A 22,279-nucleotide genomic window follows, 5' to 3' on the forward strand; every position below is an offset into this window, starting at 1 on the left:
CCTGATCACTCTCAACTTTGAGCAGTCCTGTTCAGAGTTTTACAACAGCGCTTTGAAAGACAAAGAGTTACTCAGTGCTGCAAGGAGTAACAAGAAGTACACCTGGAAAAAGAAGTAACAGTTTTGAGGGGAGGAGTAATGTTGAGGGAAGGAGTAATGTTTTGCACTTTCTTTTTTTACATAAGTTTATAAGTGTTTTTGTTGTTTATTTGTACTGGTTTTTTTTGTACAAATGTTCAAAGAGAGTCCCTATAGTTATGCACTTAAAAAGTAACATGAAGTTCTCAGTTTATTTTGTTTATATTTTAAAAGTTCATTGCTGCACACGCCACACAAAGATTTCATTCAAGATTTAATTGACTGCACTTTATAAGAGAATGTTATGTGGTAATAAAGCATTTCAAGCTTTAAGTATGACTAATTCCTTTCTTGATCAACCCTTTACTAAAAACACCAGCACAAAATAAAACATACCACTGCTGCGGGCGCCCCGCCCCACAGGAGTCGGGCCCGTGGTGGGCGTCCCATATTTTAATTTCTGAAAGTTGGCAACCCTAACTGCGAGTGACAGAAGGCGGGGCTATATTCGCACTGAAACTATGCGTGTCTGTTAACTCGCTTTCCGAGAGAAGAGAAGACGGCGCGCTGATCAATTACAAATACTTATATTTTGTGTTATTTCGCGGCAAAAAAGGTTGTTCTGCAGTTTCTAAAAACATTTGAATAAATAGCCTTTATATTAACATCCACCCAAAATCCACTTGCCCGTTCGGGCAACCAGAAATCAATCTCAACTTGCCCAAATATGACTTTTGGTTGCCCCGGGCAAGCGGGCAACCGTTAATGTCGAGGCCTGAGTAGGCCTAATTTAGTATGACAGCACTTGGGTTAGTAAACAAATCCCAACAACCAACATGAATTTGAAGTTTTATTCATGAAGAAATATGAACTATTTACAAAAATAAAACGTGTAGCGTGCGTTTGCTAGTGTCAAAATAGTCACAGCTCATCTTGAGCATCTACTGTCTCCTGGTAGCCACGGTATATACTGCCCATCTTGTGCTGGGCCTCGTTTCGATAGATAAGAACATTTAGCGATGGATAACGACGGATCTTCGCTCGTACGATCATTCTCACGATGGATCCTGCAAACCATAGTGAATTTCTTTGGAGCGTTTCCCGAAACTCCTCTTAACATGAACGAGCGTTCACTGCACTCACGACCAGGATTGTAACTGTCTACTGACACAGTGCTGAAATGGGCTCCGTACTGAGGGAGACGCAGGAATGTCGCAGGAAAATGGGGTTAAAAAGCGTTAAAATATTGCCCCATCAAGGCCAACAGCAGAGTGGTCTACGAAAAGAATAGATTGCAATAATTTGAATGCTAACGATATTAAAACACAATTGATTAGTTTTATCACCGAAACAACACGGCCGAAACAGAATATTTGTGATGACGCAAACAAAAAGTGCGGCCAGCACACGCTTGTCTGGATAAGCGCCAACATGTCTGCGGTGTGGACGTTTTTCAATGATTCTACGAAAGACCCACGTATAGCGATTTGCAAAAATTGCAATGCCTTGATTTTAATGAAGTTAGTACACAGTCATAGCCATAAATGCAATGGTACTAGGGTTGTATTACCGATTATAAACAGTATAAACTTTGAATCTAGGTCAAACGCCATCTTCTCCGTCAACTCTCCTCTCACACTCGGTGACAGCGTCTGGCAGCGCGCCAATTCTCGATGACAGCTTCTTATAATGTTCTATATATAATAGTATAATATAATTTTATACATAATATCACAGCCAAAAGCTCTGTGCGCCTCCGGATGGCCGTAGCACGGGGAGCTCTCGTAGGGATTGGGCTTCGCGGGGTTTGTTTACCGGCGTTGCTATGGTTACCGGTCTTGCGTGTTCCAACGCTTTATTAGGTAGCCTATCTATTAGGTTTTAATATTTTTTTTTTTTATGAAAAAACACATCAAAAATAAAACAGTGCAAAGACAAACCGCCAAACTTTAACCTTTTTAACCTAATACCGTATACTGCGGCAACCCTAAATGGTACTAATAATTGTCATGATAATTTCTTTCGGTCTTTCGGTTTTCGGTTTTCGGCCTTGGTTTCCTCATTTTCGTTTTTCTGTTTCGGCCAAGAATTTTCATTTCGGTGCATCCCTAATCCTGAATGCACTGGTCGTACATTTTTCACGGCATTTTCCCCCCTACCATATTACAAATCAAAAATAGCTTGTGTGACAATTAGGTGCTGATTTCTGAAACATGCTTTGCGCTGCAAAGAGAGCCAACTTTATTTGATTCCGCATAAGGTTTCATTGATTGGCGAGCATTCTCTAGTCTAGAATATTTGTAGACATTAAAAATGCAACGTTCCATTCATTCATTATCATTCAACGCAGAGGCTAGGCATTGACACACAGCTATTGCTGACCCGATTAGGAGAGCTTGGTCTAGATCCTGCCCAAATTGTTGGGCAATGGGCAGGATGATGTAGGCTATAGGTCTTTTTACGCTGCCAAGCCGGTTCGGTCGCAGCTTGGCACGCTGCTTTTTCACCTTCCTATCTCAAGTTTCCTGTGTAAAACCGAGGGGGTCAACCCCCGGTCGTCACGGCGCGGGCTTTCTCGGTTCACTGGAGAAGGCGGGGCTGCGCACGGAGCCTAGACCTCTTTAGAATAATTTGTATTATTGCATACTCCCTGAATGTTTTAATTTGTTTATGAATGAAGACACCTGAATGCAATAATGAGTTCACGTCTGAGTGTAGACTACAAACGCGACTTCATCACAGCCTCATCGAAGCGCCTGCAGTTCTTAATGCAAGGAATCGCAACAAGAAGCGCAGCATGATTCATGTCTACAGTAGCCTATATCTTCTGTCATTGATCAATATGAGGACATTTTAACAACGATGGTTGAGACAGCAAGTGCAGCTCGAAAGCGACCTCCCACACAAGAGCAATGGAAACATTAGATTTTATTAAATGCCTTCTGACGTGGCGTTTGATCGGTACATTTCGGCTGCGCATGTATTTTTGGCATTTTTAATTGCTGCAATAAATTATGTTGTTGTTGACTTCTAACATGTCTCTATCTTTGCTGTAACAGTAGTCTATGAATATATTGGCGGAAACCACTGTTTTTGGTTGCGAAATTGCTCAAGCTGGGCATTCCATGGTATTGGATGTGTTTTAATAAAACAAATAATGTCCGCTGGTGACGCCACTGAGGCTATAGTAGGCTAACGATGCTCTTAGCATCCTACGAGTACCCCTGAAGTCCTCGTTAGCTACGAGCGTTTTCACGACGTTCGTTACCAACAATGCTTTCGGGAAACGGTGTGAAAACTGTGGGATGCTCGTACGACGCACTTCACGATCCACTTAGGCTAAGGATGCTTTCGGGAAACTGGGCCCTGGTGTGTTTTTTCTGTTGCTTGTTGCCATACCTCTTTAGAGAGGTGATGCCATGTGTAGTAACAGTTCTCCCTGTATTGTATTTTGTTTAAGGAGAAAGAGATAATTTAGGCGGTCTATTTTAATACAGTGTGCGTATTATTTGTTTTAGCATGCATTTTGATGATTTTGGAAAAAGATTGTTACTAATGAAATTTTGGTTATTATTATTTTCACCATCCATGTGCATGCTAACTAGCTTTAAAGTTTTTTATGCTATCACAGTAATGTTACTGCATTGGAAGGTAAATGCATTTCATTTTGTTTTCATACATGCAGAGCCTGTAAAGATCAACAACACCACGCTTTATGAAGACATTTTGTCTGTTGTCTTCTGTTTCCAGGTATGCTCCAAAGTGTAATATATAAATAGCAATCTTGTATTTCAGTTTATATTAATGCTGTTGTTTATTATTTACTATGATTGATTACTGTATGTATTTGTTATAATAATATTAATATTTTGATATAATAAGAGAGAGCGTGTTGCCATGAGACAGAGAGCCTGTAAAGATCAAGACCACCACGCTTTATGAAGACATTTTGTCTGTCGTCTTCTGATTCCAGGCCTTCCTAAAAAATAAAGAAGATAAAAAGCATGTCATTGTCCGTCAGTTCTTCACTCCACCGTTACACGAGATGACTTCAAACGCGTCATTTGACGTAATCTCGGGAGAAAATTGGATCAAGAAAGCTGGGCCAAGGGAAGATTGGGTTACTTTTGTTTGATATTACAATAGCGAATTCAAATGATAGAACGCCGGTTCTGAATGGTCGAAGTATCCCTTTAAGCGGTTGCTCTCGTTCCCAAGGGGACAGTGGGCTTCAGATCTTCCCAGCACCACGACAAACAAAGCTAACGGTCCTCAGACTTTGGAACAGAGAGTTCATATTTGATTCACAACCTGCATTAATCCAAAAACTGAGGGCAGTAGGCTATAACAAAAACATAACCACAGTTTGAGCAATTAGAGAGGGGCTCGTAACAAAGAAAGATCTCCCTACCTCCCCTTGTTATTAAATGTGCATTATGAATATATTTGTTATATTTGGTCCACCACCTCTTCCCCCATAAGAAGCAGCAATCAGTATTTGATGACGTTGAATTAACTATTAGAATTTCCTATCAAAGTGAACTGTGTAAAATGCTGTTTAGAATTGACCAACACCTTTTCTATATTCACTCAGTTTGTATCAGGTGAGGAAGAGCCATCATCATCATCATCATAACATCATCATCATCATCATTATCATCATTATCATCATCCTCATCATCATCAGATCACCCGCTCTGCTTCAGCCACACATTTCCCCAAACCAACCAACTGTCCCGAGTGATCCCGACGGTGACGTTTTAAGATCGTGCATGTTGCAGAAAATGTGCAGCAGCGCCCACTGGGGTCAGACTTTACGGGGTCAAACCGGCCCATTCACACCCTACTGTAATTACGGATACGGACCGTTTCGTCCGGTCCCAGAGGTGTTTCATCCGTCAATGGGTCCGTCGCCTCTGAGTTTACGAATCCGGAGGGCTCCGGGAGAAACGGAGCAATACCACCGGAATTGACCAACACCTTTTCTATATTCACTCAGTTTGTATCAGGTGAGGAAGAGCCATCATCATCATCATCATCATCATCATCATCATCACATCATCATCATCATCATCATCATTATCATCATCCTCATCATCATCAGATCACCCGCTCTGCTTCAGCCACACATTTCCCCAAACCAACCAACTGTCCCGAGTGATCCCGACGGTGACGTTTTAAGATCGTGCATGTTGCAGAAAATGTGCAGCAGCGCCCACTGGGGTCAGACTTTACGGGGTCAAGCCGGCCCATTCACACCCTACTGTAATTACGGATACGGACCGTTTCGTCCGGTCCCAGAGGTGTTTCATCCGTCAATGGGTCCGTCGCCTCTGAGTTTACGAATCCAGAGGGCTCCGGGAGAAACGGAGCAATACCACCGGAATTGACCAACACCTTTTCTATATTCACTCAGTTTGTATCAGGTGAGGAAGAGCCATCATCATCATCATCATCATCATCACATCATCATCATCATCATCATTATCATCATCCTCATCATCATCAGATCACCCGCTCTGCTTCAGCCACACATTTCCCCAAACCAACCAACTGTCCCGAGTGATCCCGACGGTGACGTTTTAAGATCGTGCATGTTGCAGAAAATGTGCAGCAGCGCCCACTGGGGTCAGACTTTACGGGGTCAAACCGGCCCATTCACACCCTACTGTAATTACGGATACGGACCGTTTCGTCCGGTTCCAGAGGTGTTTCATCCGTCAATGGGTCCGTCGCCTCTGAGTTTACGAATCCGGAGGGCTCCGGGAGAAACGGAGCAATACCACCGGAAATCGAGGCGGCAGAAGCCTATAGGCCTATAGTATAATAGTAGTAGTATAATATCTGATATGTATATTGTCGTATCAAACGTTTTATACTTATATTATTCTATGTACCTGACCTTTATATTTTATTGTTCCCCTGCTTTTTTTGTAAAAAAAAAGTTGTAACTAGTCATTTAAAAATGGCGCAACATTTTGAGGAGATAATCTGCGGGTTGGTGAGGGGTGTCACATTCCTCCGCCGCCTAGGCCTACACCTTTTGCACTTTTTTTTTGCCGATTTCGGATGACGCAAATCAAAAACATCTCCTCTACAGGTGCCATGTTTGCGATTGTCGATGCTGTTAATTTGTGACACGACAGTCACTGCCCTCTAGAGGACGTATTGCGTAACATCCATAACGACGCTGAAACCGGACGGGGGTATGAAGGGTAGTCCCGGAGACAACGTTTGGTACGGACGGACGAATTTCGTCCGGATTCGGAGGTATGTATCGCTGATTATGAAAGTGATAACAGTGAAACAACGACGGAACCAACAAAGTATCATAAGGTTGCCGTGGTCCGCCGAGATGGTGATAACCCCGCCTCCATCCTATAACTCTCAGCCCAAGGGCTTTATTTAATCTCACAGTGGTCCAGTGAATCCAGCTGAACCAGGGTCCAGCGGCTCTTTAGATGGTTTGAGGTGTAAAAGCTGAATTGAGCCTCTTTTGGATGATGTGGTTTCCCTCTTCCTCAGCTGAGCCATTGTGCGGCCCTGCTCATCAAGTAGCCTAGTCTAACTCCAGCTACAGCCCCCAACTCCTCCAAACCAAGGAAGCTTTAGCTCATTGATACATAGCGGTGTGTTGTATACGAAGAAAGTAGACCTATTCTTAAAGAATAGTTGTGTTCTTACCCTATTTACTGCTGCCTTGCCTTCTGCTCCAAAGTCTTGTCCGGCCATGACCATACTTTCACTTTCAATTTGACGTCACGGAATCCTTGACGTAGATTCCGTGGCGGGTACCGCTTATGACGCTTTCAAAACGGTCGGAGTTTCCGGGAGGTTCGGACTTGCCACGTACTGGCAAGTCCGTACTTCAAGCACAGACTTGCGAGCACGCGAGTACGTACCTGAAATTGGAACAGCAGCGGACTCGATGACGTCACCACCTCTGCTCGTCTGTGCTACGGCCTCATTTATACTACTTATACTACTACTGAACAATATAAACAAACTATATAAAACAAAATCCCAGCCTCTTTCATTTCAAATAGTATGTAAATATTCTGAATGAATAAAAATTGAAAAGATATGCGTGTCCTGTCATGTGTATATAAGCTTGTGTTTATTTATTTATTTCCGCAATGTCTTGTTTTTTAAACGATTTATGATGACTATATGTTCTGTAAGGTGACCTTGGGTGTCTTGAAAGGCGCCTCTAAATTAAATGTATTATTATTATTATTATTACACATGTAACAGAGTTAAAAATGTAGTGTATTATTATATATGATTCTCGCCAAAATAAAACTGCCGTGGTTAATAAGTGTGAATGGGAGCCACCCGTGGCCATATGGTGTACTGCAGATCTGCCGCGTTTAGTTCTGTGCTGCGTGGAAATCTACTGCGTTCCTACTCGATCAGAGAAGCCCTTGCTTTTGATCTGATGCTGTATATGTACACCGATTTCTGATGGCAATGATTTGATTTATTTTCCAAAGGAAAATAAAGGAAAGAAAATTCAACAGTTACGCCTCCGTCTCCCTGATGCTTGACCATCGTTACACTGGTGCCGTGACCTTGTGATCCCAGATCAGCTTGATGCAGATCGCCGCGCCGAGGGAGCTGCGTGGAAATCTAGGAACGCTGTCTGTACTCCAGGTGATGAGTCTGGAATTAGCCAGTTCTCTTTCGGGAGGGCTAGGGGTCTGATGGGAGGTTGTTTAAAGCCTACCCACACAGCAAAAGGACACACCTCCGCGGCGGTATTGCGGCTTCCGGAACGGACCCGCGAAACGGACCCGTATCGGAGTTCACTTGACCTCAGGGACGGATCCGCTACGAAGGCGGATCGCGGATCCGCAGTGGCTCCGCGCCGCATCCGCTCCGGATCCGCGATTAAACCTTACCTCCGTGGCGGGTCCGTTTGGGACCCGCTGGGGGTCCGTTGGGGGGCCGTTTGGGACCCGCAAATGTATACAGACATCCGCCGCGGAACCGCAACGGACTCATAAAGATCCTGGCTCATCTGGACCGGGTCCGTTTTGGACCCGTTTATCTTATTTTCAAAATCCCTTCTGTTCTTGCTGTATAGGATAAAATAGGATAAACTAAACTATAGGATAAAACTCAAAACTATCATTCCTAGCCTAGGCTACAGCAATATAGCCTAGGCCTAGGCATAAGTTTAAATATGCATTGCCTTGTATGTTTTACCTAACAATATTGTCAATAGGCATAACAATAACAGAAAAGGTTAGTCAAGACATCAATTTACTGCACAAAAGTAATCACTACTCAATAGAAAAATTAAATATTTACATTTACATTTATGGACAATTATAGGTTATAGCCTATTCTGTTTTTGTTAAGTAGTCTACATTGGCTAGGCTACTTTACATTCATTTTGTGGACCTAATTTAGTGCTTTATATACGGAAGAGGATTAGGGCCACACATATGACATTCTTATAGAACATAGAACAATTCTTGAAGTGTCCTTATATTGTCTTTAGCAACAAAAAAAATAACAAAATAAAGTAAAGTGCTGGCCAGCAATAATATTATAGAGCTCTATATGTGTGTGGTGGTTTAGTAGTTTTGCTCTGAGATTAAAGTCAGAATTCTGACTTTTTTCTCAGAATTCTGAGAATAAAGTCAGAACTTAATTTTTTTTTACATGTGTGGCCCTAATCCTCTTCCGTATTTATAGGCATAGGTCGGTGCAGACATATGAAATGCTGCGCTATATACAGCTAAAATATCAGAAAATGAATAACTGGTGAACGACAAGAAGTTCAATCAAAAGATTGTTTAATTTTTATTCGGGTGGAGGAGTGGATGGAGGAGGGACACGTCTCCTCGTCGCCCGATCCGCCGCCAGGTTGAACCACCTGATGGCGTGTTTGGTGACCTCTGTTGTAGGCTAATGTTATGCAAGCCGACAGCTCCCCCTAGTGGGCTTGTGTGTGTATGGACTCGGGCAGTCAACACGTGCCAGTCTTGTTATGTGACAACGCGTTCAATACATGCTTAAGAGACTCAGCTTGACTCTGTGTATTCTTCCATGCACATACACTTGCAACATGGTGTCAGAAGTGGTTTTGGAACCCAGAGAACATCCTAAGTTGCCTGTAAATGTTACAGAGTGCGTTTATTGGGTTTGCTAGACGTAGTTAGAAGTTTCAGTTAGCCTGTTAGCGTTAGCGCCGCGTGGGGAAGATGGCTTCAAACATTCCGCCACCGGAGCCCATGAAGATGACTGGGGATCTTCACTGCCACTGGGCTAGCTTTCGTTCAGAGTTTGAGGATTATCTGCTTGCAACCGGGATCGACAAGGCAGAGAAGCCGGTGCAGGCAGCAACGCTCAGGAGGCTGATGGGGAAGGATTGCCACCATGTTTACAAGCACAATCTGGGACTCACGGAGGAAGAGCAGAAAGACGCAGGTGCGATACTCGACAAACTGGGGCAATACTTCACACCCAGCAAAAATGTGATCTTTGAGAGGTATGTTTTTGGAAACCTTAAACAAGAGGATGGGGAGTCAGTGGATGCTTTTGTCACAAGACTGAGAGAGAAAGCTGCCACATGTGAATATGGAGCTTTAAGAGATGAGCTCATAAGGGACAGGCTTGTTCTGGGAATAACTGATGAGGGCGCCAGACGACGCATGCTAAGAGAAAAGGACCTTAAGTTGGAGGGGGCTATTGACATTGTCCGTGCAGTGGAGGTGTTGGACAATAAGTTAAAATCCATGTCACTTAGCAGCTCTGTGCCTGGGGAGAGCATCAATGTAGCATATGGACAGCGACCAGGACGGAGACCTACCGGCAGGCCATCCGAGTCCGCCAGCACATCAGCACAGCCACAGAGAGGCACAGGTGGATGCAAGTACTGTGGCACACCACACAGACGGGGGCGAGACCTGTGCCCCGCATTTGGAAAGACATGTCGCTTGTGCGGCACTGCTAATCACTTTGCCAAAGTTTGCATGAAAGGAGGCCAGCAAGCACGTCAGTTGAACGCTGTGGATGACCCGTCGCTGGGGGACCCGGAGGACTACGGCCGCGATGAGAGAGATGTGTACACGGCGGAGAGCTTGGGGGCTGTGAACACTCAGAGGAAAAAGTGGTTTGTAAACCTGCCACTCCACAGAGGGGTCCAGAGGTGCCAGCTTGACTCTGGAGCCACCTGCAACGTGATGAGCATGGAAGACAAGATGAGACTGGCACCTAAAGCTCCTCTTCAGAAAAGTCTTGCCAGACTGAGGCTTTACAACAGTGAGTGGATGAGCTCAATTGGCGTGTACAGCACACAGTGTGTCATCAGGGGCAAGACACACAGACTGGATTTTGAGGTTGTGTGTACCAGCCAGAAGCCTTTGCTTTCAGGGGAGACGTGTGAAAGACTGGGCCTGATGCGTTTCACCATTCCCGAAGAGCTGAACAAAGTGGAGCACTGCAAGGCAGGTGAGCTGACTAGAGACTGTCTTATCAACACTTACAATGACGTGTTCACCAGCCCAGTCGAGTCACTGCCGGGTGATATTCACTTCGTGTTGGACAGCACTGTTGTGCCCGTACAGTGCGCACCAAGGAATGTCCCGGTGGCCCTCAAGGCGGCTGTTAAGGCGCAGCTGGACCAGTACGAAAAGGATGGACACTTAACCACAGTCACTGAGCCCACAGACTGGATAAGCAATCTAGTCATAGTGAAGAAGCCAGACAAATTGAGGCTTTGCATCGACCCTAAGCCCCTTAACCGAGCCCTGAAGAGGTCCCATTACCTCATGCCCACTTTAGATGACGTGCTGTACAAGCTGCCAAAGGCGCGCGTCTTCACCCTGGTGGATGCGCGCGACGCATTCCTGCAGTGTCGCTTGGATGAGGAGAGCAGCCTGATGACAACGTTCTGGACGCCGTGGGGTAGAAAGCGTTGGCTGAAGCTCCCTTTCGGTGTGTCAGTCGCACCGGAGCTATATCAGAGGAAACAACATGAGCTGCTGGCCGGTTTGAAAGGGATTGAGCCTATAGCGGATGACATCCTTGTGGTCGGCTGTGGGGACACAGAGGAGGAGGCTGTACAAGACCACGACGCAAACCTCATTGCTCTCATGGAAAGATGCAGGGAAGTGAAGCTGAGGCTGAGCATCAAAAAGCTGCAGTTTCGTGTGAGGGAGGTCCGCTTCCACGGCCACGTACTGTCGGCGGAGGGCCTCAAAGCTGACCCCGAGAAGGTCAGGGCGGTCCTCGACATGCCAAACCCCACGGATGCAAAGGGCGTTCAGCGGTGTGTCGGCTTCGTCAACTACTTATCGAGGTTCATGCCCCGCTTATCAGAGGTGTGTGAACCGCTGAGAAGGTTGCTGGACAAAGAGGTGCCGTGGCACTGGTTGCCCAAACATGATGCTGCTATGACGGAGATCAAGACGCTGGTCACGGCGGTGCCAGTACTACGTTATTACGATGTCAGCAAGCCAGTCACCATACAGAGTGACTCCAGTCAGACCGGGTTGGGCTGCTGCCTGCTTCAAGGGGGGCAGCCGGTCGCGTTCGCCTCCCGAGCGCTAAACCAGACGGAGCAAAACTATGCACAGATTGAGAAGGAGTGCTTGAGCATCGTATTCGCTTGTCAACGCTTCCACTACTACCTATATGGGAGGGGTGATGTGACTGCAGAGACCGACCACCGCCCGCTAGTGTCAATCTTCTCTAAGCCCCTTCTCAGTGCACCAAAGCGCCTGCAGAGCATGCTCCTTACACTTCAGAACTACTGCCTCACAGTGGTGTACAAGCCAGGCCCTGAAATGTACATAAGTGACACGCTCAGCAGGGCTCCCACCCCACCACAGAGAATGGACATTCAGTACAGACGTGAAATGGTCTGCAGTATGCAGCAGGAGCAGTGTGACACAGCAGCCATTCAGCAAGCAGACTACCTCAACGTCACTTGCCAACGCCTTGCACAGATACGGAAACACACAGAGGAGGATGTGTGCCTTCAAACACTGAAGTCAGTCGTGCTGGGCGGATGGCCAGAACACAAAGAGGAGAGCCCCATGGCCATCAGAGATTACTGGGCCATCAGAGATGAGATAAGCGCACAGGACGGTGTGCTTTTTAGGAGCCAGCGAGTCATCATTCCGAAATCTATGCGCCCAGAGATGCTGAGACGGATCCACTACAACCACGTGGGGGGTGAGGCTTGTTTCAGACAGGCCCGCGATACTCTCTACTGGCCAAACATGCAGGGAGAAATCAAAGACTATGTACAACAGTGTTCTGTGTGTAACGAGTATGCACACGAGCAACAGAAGGAGACTATGATGTCACACCCGCTCCCCACACGTCCCTGGCAGCTGGTGAGCATGGACCTTTTCAGCTACGCAAGGCAGGATTTCCTGCTCATGGTCGATCACTATTCTGACTTCTGGGAGATCGATCTACTTCCAGACCTGTCTGCTGGTACGGCCATCAGAAGGTGCAAAGCGCAGTTTGCAAGGTACGGCATCCCTGACCGGGTCATTTCAGACTGTGGAGGTCAATTTGACTGTGGAGAGTTTCGGGTGTTTGCGAGGGAGTGGGGCTTCGAACATGTCCTCCCCGAGACACCCAAAGGCTAATGGCAAGGCAGAGTCTGCAGTGAAGATTGCGAAGAGCCTATGCAGAAAAGCAGACCGTGCCGACGAGGACCCCTGGAAGGCCTTTCTGCACTGGAGGAACACGCCCACTGAGGGCATGCACAGCAGCCCAGCACAGCGACTGATGTCACGGAGGCTGAGAACTCTTCTCCCTGTGGCCGACCAGCTGCTAGAGCCTCAGGTCACCACTGGGGTCACAGACAGGCTGAGAGTGAAGCGTCAAGCAACGAAGCTGACTTACGACAGATCTGCGAGGGATCTGCCGGAGTTGAACGTCGGCCAGCCCATCAGGATGAAACCACTCCCGGGTGACAGGACGGGCCGATGGAGGAGAGGTGTATGCTTACAGCAGGTGGGACCGCGGTCCTATCTCGTCAACGTAGAGGGAACCGCGTATCGTCGCAACAGGATCGATCTCCGACCAGCAGAGGTTGACCCCCCACAGCCAGCAGCTCACGAAGGACGGCCACCTGAGCAGCCTGTGGACGCGGGTGCAGCTGACGGGGGCCATGCAGGCGGGGCCAATGCAGAGGAAGTCGTCAGCAGCCCTGCGACGTCTCCAAGGTTATCAGCCCTGAGGTCACCGCCATCTCCCTCACGGGCTGTGTCCACACCATGCCGTGCGTTACAGGGCCGGGCCTGCTCCCGGAGCGGGAGGCATATTAAGCCTCCGGACAGACTTGACCTTTAGGTCATACACTGAGCTGAGACTGACACACACACACATATGCGGGACAGTGGTTTATTGTTATTGTTAAAAAATTGTTAAAAAAAAAAAAAAAAGATGGTTACTTCGAATGTTCTTATTCGGTTGTTTTGTGCATGCTTTGATACTGCTATTTTGTGGTTATAGTTCTGCAAAGGTCCTGGTTCATATTGACTTACTGTCTCGTCTTTATACACTATTTCTATTGCACTATTTTGACATGTGGATATGAGCACTAATGTTCTAATGACTGATTCTATCCAGGTTATTGTTTTGTATTTTGTTATACTAAAGAAAGGGAGATGTTGTAGGCTAATGTTATGCAAGCCGACAGCTCCCCCTAGTGGGCTTGTGTGTGTATGGACTCGGGCAGTCAACACGTGCCAGTCTTGTTATGTGACAACGCGTTCAATACATGCTTAAGAGACTCAGCTTGACTCTGTGTATTCTTCCATGCACATACACTTGCAACAACCTCCGCGTCCGTGGCTGACCGTGTCACCACGTTCTTCCTCACAGCATCTGTAATCAAACAGACAGATTTTATGTAATAGGTTTTTACTAACTTTAAGAAGAATGCACACATTTGGTGAACAACAGGGTGCATTAATGGCCACTGTTAGGCATGCAAACATGCAAAGTGCTTCGATAAACCGAGTATTTTGTTTTGGGCCTACTGTAGCAGCAAGGAGAAGACTTCTGGAGCAGATGTAACCCAGATATATTTTCAGTCAGCTAATGCTTTTCTGTATTATCACAGTTTTTGGTGTGTGTCTCTTTAAGGGTTACGACCACTTTATGTTGCGGCAGCTTTACGACTGCTGTTTTACGGTGTGTGTTATTGTTACCTTGGAGACGAAGTTTTCGCGGGTAGATCTCTTCTTCAATGCCTGCAAGCAACGTGTGGTCAAGCTGTGATTCTCCTGCTGTTTAATTTTGGAGTTTAACTTGTTAAAAGTATTTTTAAGTGAAATATTTACCGTACAAAGTACTCGGTTTTCTTTGGATAATATCCGGAAGTCCGTCGGCAACGTTTATCCACAAGAAGACCGTTTGCAAGGAACTCCGCCGAGTGAATGAACATTGACGAGACGCTGCCGCTGTTTCCTGAGTGCTTTCCTGTGGCTCGTGAGGAGCCGTCGTCATCTTCTGAATATCCTGAGGATTGCAGGCAAAACTACTAAACCACCACACACATATAGAGCTCTATAATATTATTGCTGGCCAGCACTTTACTTTATTTTGTTATTTTTTTTGTTGCTAAAGACAATATAAGGACACTTCAAGAATTGTTCTATGTTCTATAAGAAGACCGTTCGGTATCCATTTTGTTTTCATGGACTGAGAAAGAGACATTTAATTAAAGAGGACGAGTAACATTCCTTCAGCTATTTTTGTACTTAATAACAGGGTGTTGTTCAGACATTTTAAGTATTTGGTTAACTGCCTAAAAAGGGGAAATATATATATTTTATTCTTTTTCTTATTCTAATTGAGGGTTACCAAAAAATATAATCACATTTCCATGTGATTTAAGGTTTACTGTTTTATGTTGTTCCTGACCTACATTGTGATCAAGTAAGATGCATTTCAGTTCAGCAAATGTTAAATAAAACTGGATCGATAGTAAACTGCTATCACAACCCGAGTAAATTCTGTTTATTGGTTACAGACGAAAATTGGCGCCCGAACAGGGACTGAAGTGTGTCTACTTGATCTTAAATATAAAAACTCTTTAAAGTATAATCATCTGAAAATTGTAAGGTTGGGTTAATTGAGAAAACAAAATGGAGTTTTGTGACATGTATGGTTTTGACCCAGAGCGCACAGTTATGCTTAAGAGTGTCCCAGCTAAGGTTAAACTGGAAGATGTAAAAAGGGTTTTTGCATTACTAGATGATGTTGTTGGAGTGCATCACATTGACAGCCTTCCCAATACCATTCTGTGTCAGTTTAGCGAGTCTTTAACTCCAATGCTTCTAGACCGCGAGCATCCAGCTGATGACTCATATTGGGAGGTTATGCAGATAGATGAATACTGTCCACCTAAGTCAGTCAGTGAGCCACCCACAGATGATGTAGTGCCTCTTGCTCGTGCTATTAATGACATGACATTCAATGTCAGAGAGCAGGTAAATGAGTTAGCTCTAACATACAACATGAGCCCCATTACTTTGAATCAAGTAGCAGTGAATCCTATTTCTGGAAAAGGGGATAGTGACAAGGGCCCAGTAACTTCTACCCCAGCATCTGCTCTTGAAGCCCCGGCATTTAAAGCACAGTCTACCCCTAATCCAAGACCGGTTGTCTTCAGTGCTGATGGGGCCTAAAAAATTTTTTTGTTTGGTTCCGGTTTCCGACCGACCCTGTCAATTTATGTGCGACCCAAATTATTATAGATATAGATTTTTTTTTTGATGCAAACTATAATTACGTTTTGGTACAGCACCTCTCCATTCTGTACAAGGATGAGCGAATTTTCTCGTTTTTAAATGAAAACAACCTACCTATCCTTCGCTGCCGCTGGAAAAAATAAAATAAATTCCCTACCTACCCATGACCTCAACTGACAACCAACAGGAACCAAACTTTTTTTTTTTTTAGGCCTAGCTATTCATCCAGTCCAAGACAGGCCCCTAATGACACTCTGCTTGTTGACCCCCTCTCTGCAGATGTTCAGAGAGTAATCGTGGAACATATTGTAAAACACGACTCCCTGGTGTTCATTCCACCTGCAAGAGAACTGCGTCCATTCTCTGGAAATTCTCCTAAACCTTCCACAGAGGTGGATTACAAAGTGTGGCGGCTTAGAGCTAAGCAAGTAATAAATGACTCCAGCCTGTCAGAGGCACAGCAGCGACGTATGCTTCTTGATAGCCTTCATACCCCTGCTTTAAATGTGGCTTTCTCTATTGGAGCCCAAGCCCCACCAAGTGACTATCTCCATGAACTAGACAAGGCTTATGGTAACGTTACAGGAGGTGAGGAGCTGTATATTCAGTTCTTAGAGACCCATCAGGACAGTGGGGAGAAAGCATCCGACTACCTGCGTCGACTCCAAACTCTGTTACAGGAAGTAGTTGAAAATAAAGGTGTGGCTAAACAAAATGGTGATTCTCAACTTTTAAAGCAGTCCCTAAAAGGCTGCTGGGAAGACAGTATGATAACCACATTGCACCTAAAAGAACAACTCAATGACCCCTCCCAGAGCACGCCCACTTTCTCAGAGTTGCTGTTCAAAATAAGAAATTATGAGAAAGAAAGTCAGCTAAAGGAAATGAAGAAAAAGCGACATACTGCTGGGAGCACAACCAAAGTTCATACTAAGACACACCTAACTACTGATGAGTCTGAGCCCCCTAGCAACAAAGTCCTAGCGGTGTGCGATGCTAACACTAGGGAGCAGCTTGAGGAGAGAATCAGACTGTTGGAGGCTGAGCTAAAGCAAAGTGTCACTACTCAAAATGCCAATCCCCCCAGATATGATAGAGCAGGACGAAAGTTCTCACCGAAAGCAAAAGGCAGCAACACAGCTCCACCACTCCAAGCCGTGCCCACAGAGAATCTCATTAAAGCAGGCAGGTTTTGTTACAATTGTGGAGAGGAGTCACATATGATGCCGCAATGCACAAACCAAACTAATGCTGTGCTTGTGCAGAAGAAACTTTGTGAGAGACACCAAACTAGACAAACCCAACGTCCACTAAGCTACCAACAGACAAGCCCCCAGCCAAATCTGTCTTTAAACAGTTAAGGGCTCCTGCTGTGGGACAAGCAGGAGCTCAGTGTCAAACTAGCTCCCCTGTTTTGAGCCAGTGCATGCATGAACCCCAAAATGCATCAGCAACTATTCAGATTCCAGCAGGACTTGTTGGAGAGCCTTGTGATAGTGAAGCATGGTTAGATGGAGTCCAATGCAATTGCATAATTGACACAGGGTCTCAAGTAACAATCATATCCCAGTCATTTTATTCCCGTTACCTTTCCCACCGACAGTTATTCTCTATTAAAGATGCCCTAAGCATTGAAGGTGCAGCGGGACAAAAGGTTCCATATTTGGGCTATGTTGAAGTGGATGTGCAGTTCCCTAAAGATAAATGTGGCACAAACCAATGTTTTCACATCCTAGCTTTAGTAAGCCCAGATCAGTCATACAATGACAAGCATTCTTTGCTTGTAGGTACTAATGTCCTGCGTCCAATGATCCAAGACTGCATTAAGCAAGGCTGAACTAAGTTCCCAGAAACCCTTCCTATCCAGGCCAGCTGGCTAATGGCTTATGCAGAGTGTGACAACCGGACTGACTCCCAAACAAAAGACGCCAAAGTTCTGCGTGTAAGGCTCAGCAGCAAAGTACCCATACGCTTGAAGCATGGCGAGCTTTGTACTTTAAAGGGCATCTGTCACAATAAACCTGGTGAAGGTGAGTTCCAAGCTCTTGTGGGTGGTACGGAGGAAATACCCACGCCAGGAGGCCTGATCGTCTATGACCAGATAGTGGATGTAAAGCCTCAATCCCACAATAAATTTAAGCTTTCTGTCCAAAATATTTCTCAGCGTGACATCACCTTATACCCAAAAACAGTCATTGCTGAGTGCTCTCCCATTGACTGGGCAGTGCCCGTTTCACACTTTGACCAGAACAAACAGTCAGATGTTGCCCTTCCACAGACACATGCTCTGTCGGTGTCACAAAATTAAAAGATCAATTCAGCAGCTGAAATCTTCTATCCTGATTTCAGCGACAGCCCCATAGCACCAGAACTAAGGGAGCACATACAGGCTAGAATAAACAAAGAAGTGCCAGAGGCGTTTTCTGCGATGATCTAGATGTTGGTAACATTGCAGGAGTCACTCATCGCATAGAGCTTGACCCTCATGTACCATTCAAAGAGCGAACTCGACGTGTCTCACCTGCCGACTTCAATGACTTAAAAAGACATCTCCAAGACCTTTTGGCCATAGGCATCATAGAGGAATCACATAGCCCCTACGCCTCTCCAATTGTACTTGTCCGGAAAAAGAACGGAGATCTGCGAATGGTGGTGGATTACCGCAGACTGAACAACTTGACTAAAAAAGATGCCTACCCATTACCCCGTATAGAGGAGACATTCTCCCTGCTGTCAGGCTCAAAATGGTTCACTGTACTTGATCTAAAGAGTGGGTACTATCAGATGGAGGTTGAACCCTCTGATCGGCCAAAGACAGCATTCACAACACCCTTTGGAACATGGCAATTTTGGAGAATGCCCCAAGGCCTGACCAACTCTCCAGCAACCTTCCAGCGAGCCATGGAGAAGGTGATGCAAGGTATCAACCTCCAAGAGGTTGTTGCTTTCCTCGACGATCTCATAATATTCTCTAGCTCTTTGGAGGAACATGAGGAGAGATTAATGAAGGTTCTCAAACGCGTCTCTGATTTTGGCCTCAAACTGTCCCCTTCCAAATGCAAATTCTTCCAGACCTCTGTGAAATAGGGCATGTGATATCTGCTGAGGGAATCCAACCCGATCCTGACAAAGTTGCTGCTGTAATATGGCCCCGGCCTCAAACAGCCAAAGAGCTTGGGTCATTTTTAGGTTTCACAGGGTATTACCGAAGATTTGTGAGAGAGTATGCCAGGGTTGTTAGGCCACTAAATGATTTGTTGAAAGGAGATCTAGCGCCCAGGCACAAAGGCCCTTATTCCTGGCCAAGAAAACAGTCACATCCACTTGGTGCATTATGGACCGCTGATTGCCAAGCAGCATTTGAGCTCATCATTGAGAAATTAACATCTGCCCCTGTGCTTGCGTTTTCCAACTGGCAGCTCCCATATGTGCTCCACACTGACGCCAGTATGACCGGTTTAGGTGCAGCCCTGTATCAGGTCCAAGATGGCCAAACCCGAGTGGTAGCATACGCCAGTCGTGGTCTCTCTAAAAGTGAGAAAAACTAACCCGTGCATAAGTTAGAATTTCTCGCCCTTAAATGGGCGGTCAGTGAAAAGTTTCATGACTATTTGTACGGGGCTAACTTCAAAGTGCTAAACGATAATAATCCTCTGACATACGTGTTGAGAAGTGCAAAGTTAGATGCCGCGAGCCACAGATGGCTTGCTTCTCTATCATTGTTCAACTTTGACATCCATTACAAATCTGGTGTGCTGAATATCGATGCTGATGGGCTCTCGAGGAGGCCTCATGAACTGACCTACATTGTGATCAAGTAAGATGCATTTCAGTTCAGCAAATGTTAAATAAAACTGGATCGATAGTAAACTATCACAACCCGAGTAAATTCTGTTTATTGGTTACACAAGCACCTTGAAACATTTCGAAAACGAAGCAATAAACGGCAAATAGAACCAGCTGAACAACCGCAGCCGGTATTATTTGATAATTTAAAACTGTATAAGACGAGCCCTAATGTAGAGGATGATCCTTAGCCCCCGCCCCCATGCGTCTTTTGGTAATTTGCCTGAAATCCAAAGTATTTCTAAACAGCACTCCTGCCGTTTTCCTTCTCTACCTAAACTGGTCGCGGAGGCACTGCACTTGACATGCTAGCTCTATTGGCTAACCTTTAGCTAACACACAGCATTGAGACTAGTAATTACTGCCGGAGACCGGAGTGAGGGGAGGCGGTGTTGGCGCTGATGTGTGTCTGTTAACTCGCTGTCCGAGAGAAGAGAGCGAGAAAGCGCAGCTGGTATTTGTGTATCGATACGGCAGAGAATTATTATTGAAATCTTTCGCAACCACCAGGCAGCCAATACGTTTGCGTGTGTTTACTTCGATAACATGATGGGCCTTTTGCCCACACCTGGGGTGCGTTTCTCTTGACATGATAATCCACTCATAGGCGCCGGAACCTATGAGGCCGCGGGGCCAATGGCCACCCCACTTTTCATGGAAAATAAATAAATTATAATAATCATTTTTTCCACGGACACCGTGGATAATCCACGGGTTGGGTGGATTGCGTGAAAGAAAGTAAAGCGGGAAATGAAATCTAGTCTAGTATTGGCATATCCACTTTCTAGAATCGCACCCATGGTCAACGCCGAAGGAAACTGAAGGAATCAAAAAGAGGAAGTCTCACAACAGAGTAGGGCTGTCAAAATTGCTCAAAAATGACATTTGAATGTTCGTTTGGAAAAAAATCACGAATTCGAACTATTCGAATATCTGGTTGCCTATTTTACGCAGTTGCCGTCAATATGTCAATAATGCGACAAAACCATGGTTCAAATTAGTGGGATATATATATATCATATAAACAGCCCAGTAACGTGGAGGCCTAATCATGAAAAGCCACTTTGACAAAGCCAACTTTGTATCGCTTGCATTTCACCACCACACCTGCCAGCGCGCAAACTATAGTAATCTGAAGAAGACGCCCGCTTCTGAATGTTACAAAGTATGCTAGTGGTAACGTTCCTTGCTTTGCTTACCATTTATCGAGAAGGCCTATTAAAATCGATAAAGAAAAAAATGCATGTCGCCTACGTCTTCCACCATGCCAGCGAAAGGGCCAGCACTACGCACCGTTCGGATTCATGAAAAAAAAGCTGTCTCGGACTTTGCCGAGAACATTGCGTTATAGCAGCTTTCACCAGCCAGACTACTAGCTCCCTGAGCTCTACTTCGGATGCTTATTGAATGGCATAGCCGAGCTGGAATACCTATATCCAAGTACGGAAACCCCGAGGGGATAAAATACATTCGCTCTTCACAATACTAGTCTGTTACACTTGTACCGCGGGAGTGTTTTTTCACATTCGAATATTATGAGGGATATCGCGAACAGACAGAGGCTCATTCACAAAGCAGATAGAGGCGCTTGTACCGCGGGAGTGTTTTTTCACATTCGAATATTAATTTTCACGTTCAAATTCGCGTTTTTGGATACATTTCGAACGAATATTCGAACTTCGAATATTCGTTGACAGCCCTACAACAGAGTGCATGTCAGAAAGGTAGGATTTTTGTTATTAACATTCATTATTGCAATGCACTGTCTGATAGTAAACAGGAACATTTTCACTAGCATATTGTCCCTACTAAATAAGTGACCGTGTCAGGTTTTCACTGACGCGCTAGCTATTGCATTGTGTTAAACATAACATCAGGCATAGGCCTACCTGACTGAAAATGTGCTTAGGCAAAGTAGCCATCAGCTGCTCAGGGTGTCATGGTCATACTATGTTTGATTTTGAGTAAAAAAAAAAGACATCAAACGTCAAAGGTCTATGGTATAGTAGCCTACAGTCTAAAAAAGGCTACACGGTCATATTGGTATGAAGGTTGCTACGATTTTTAAGGCTGCCCCAACAAACTTGACTTGGAGCGTATTTAATATTACTGTGAATTATATACTTACTGAAAAGCAAGGTCTTTGTTGCCATCCTACTAAACGGCTTTTTTTTGTTGACACCCTTCCAATAGAGTGGCGAAGCCACACCCCTTCCGGTAGAGCTCATGGGACCTATGAGATCGAAAAATATGAATGGGTGTCAATGGAGAGAAAATAATTATTTTCTGGTCCCGGTCTTTATATGCCCTGGATTACACATATGTTGTTTGTGGATTTAAATGATAATTTTTCATGCAAAGAGTTCAACCGTTTATTGTGCAATTGTTCAGATAAAGGCTGTAGAGAAAACACAACGAGAAAGACTACACGGCTCGTATGTGACGTCACGCTCCCTGCGACTGGCGTGGAGAAGACCGACAATCTTCCCATCGGCATAACTGAAACTCTGCACGTGCCCCGACTTATGATGGTTTTCACCTCTTTCGATGCTTTTATCCTCCCCTTGGAAACAGCGGTGAAGTGGGGCAGAGAGATCGCAAACTCTGTGCCGAGTTCCAAGTGC

General features: G+C 45.3%; 1 protein-coding gene across 6 annotated transcripts in view; it reads right to left on the minus strand.

Moving 5' to 3' along the window:
• Positions 1-7,009, minus strand: part of LOC115534011 (uncharacterized) — a 62,458-nt gene extending 55,449 nt beyond the window's left edge. For all 6 annotated transcript variants that reach the window (XR_003974276.1, XM_030344574.1, XM_030344576.1 and 3 more), the window contains exon 1: positions 6,763-7,009. Coding sequence is in view for 5 of the 6 variants with exons in the window: in XM_030344574.1 (XP_030200434.1) it covers positions 6,763-6,816 (54 nt within the window). In the remaining variant the exon portion in view is untranslated. The remainder of the gene's footprint in view (positions 1-6,762) is intronic.
• Between the last annotated feature and the right edge of the window lie 15,270 nt (positions 7,010-22,279).

This window comes from Gadus morhua, chromosome 21 (assembly GCF_902167405.1).
Source record: "Gadus morhua chromosome 21, gadMor3.0, whole genome shotgun sequence".
NCBI lineage: Eukaryota > Metazoa > Chordata > Actinopteri > Gadiformes > Gadidae > Gadus > Gadus morhua.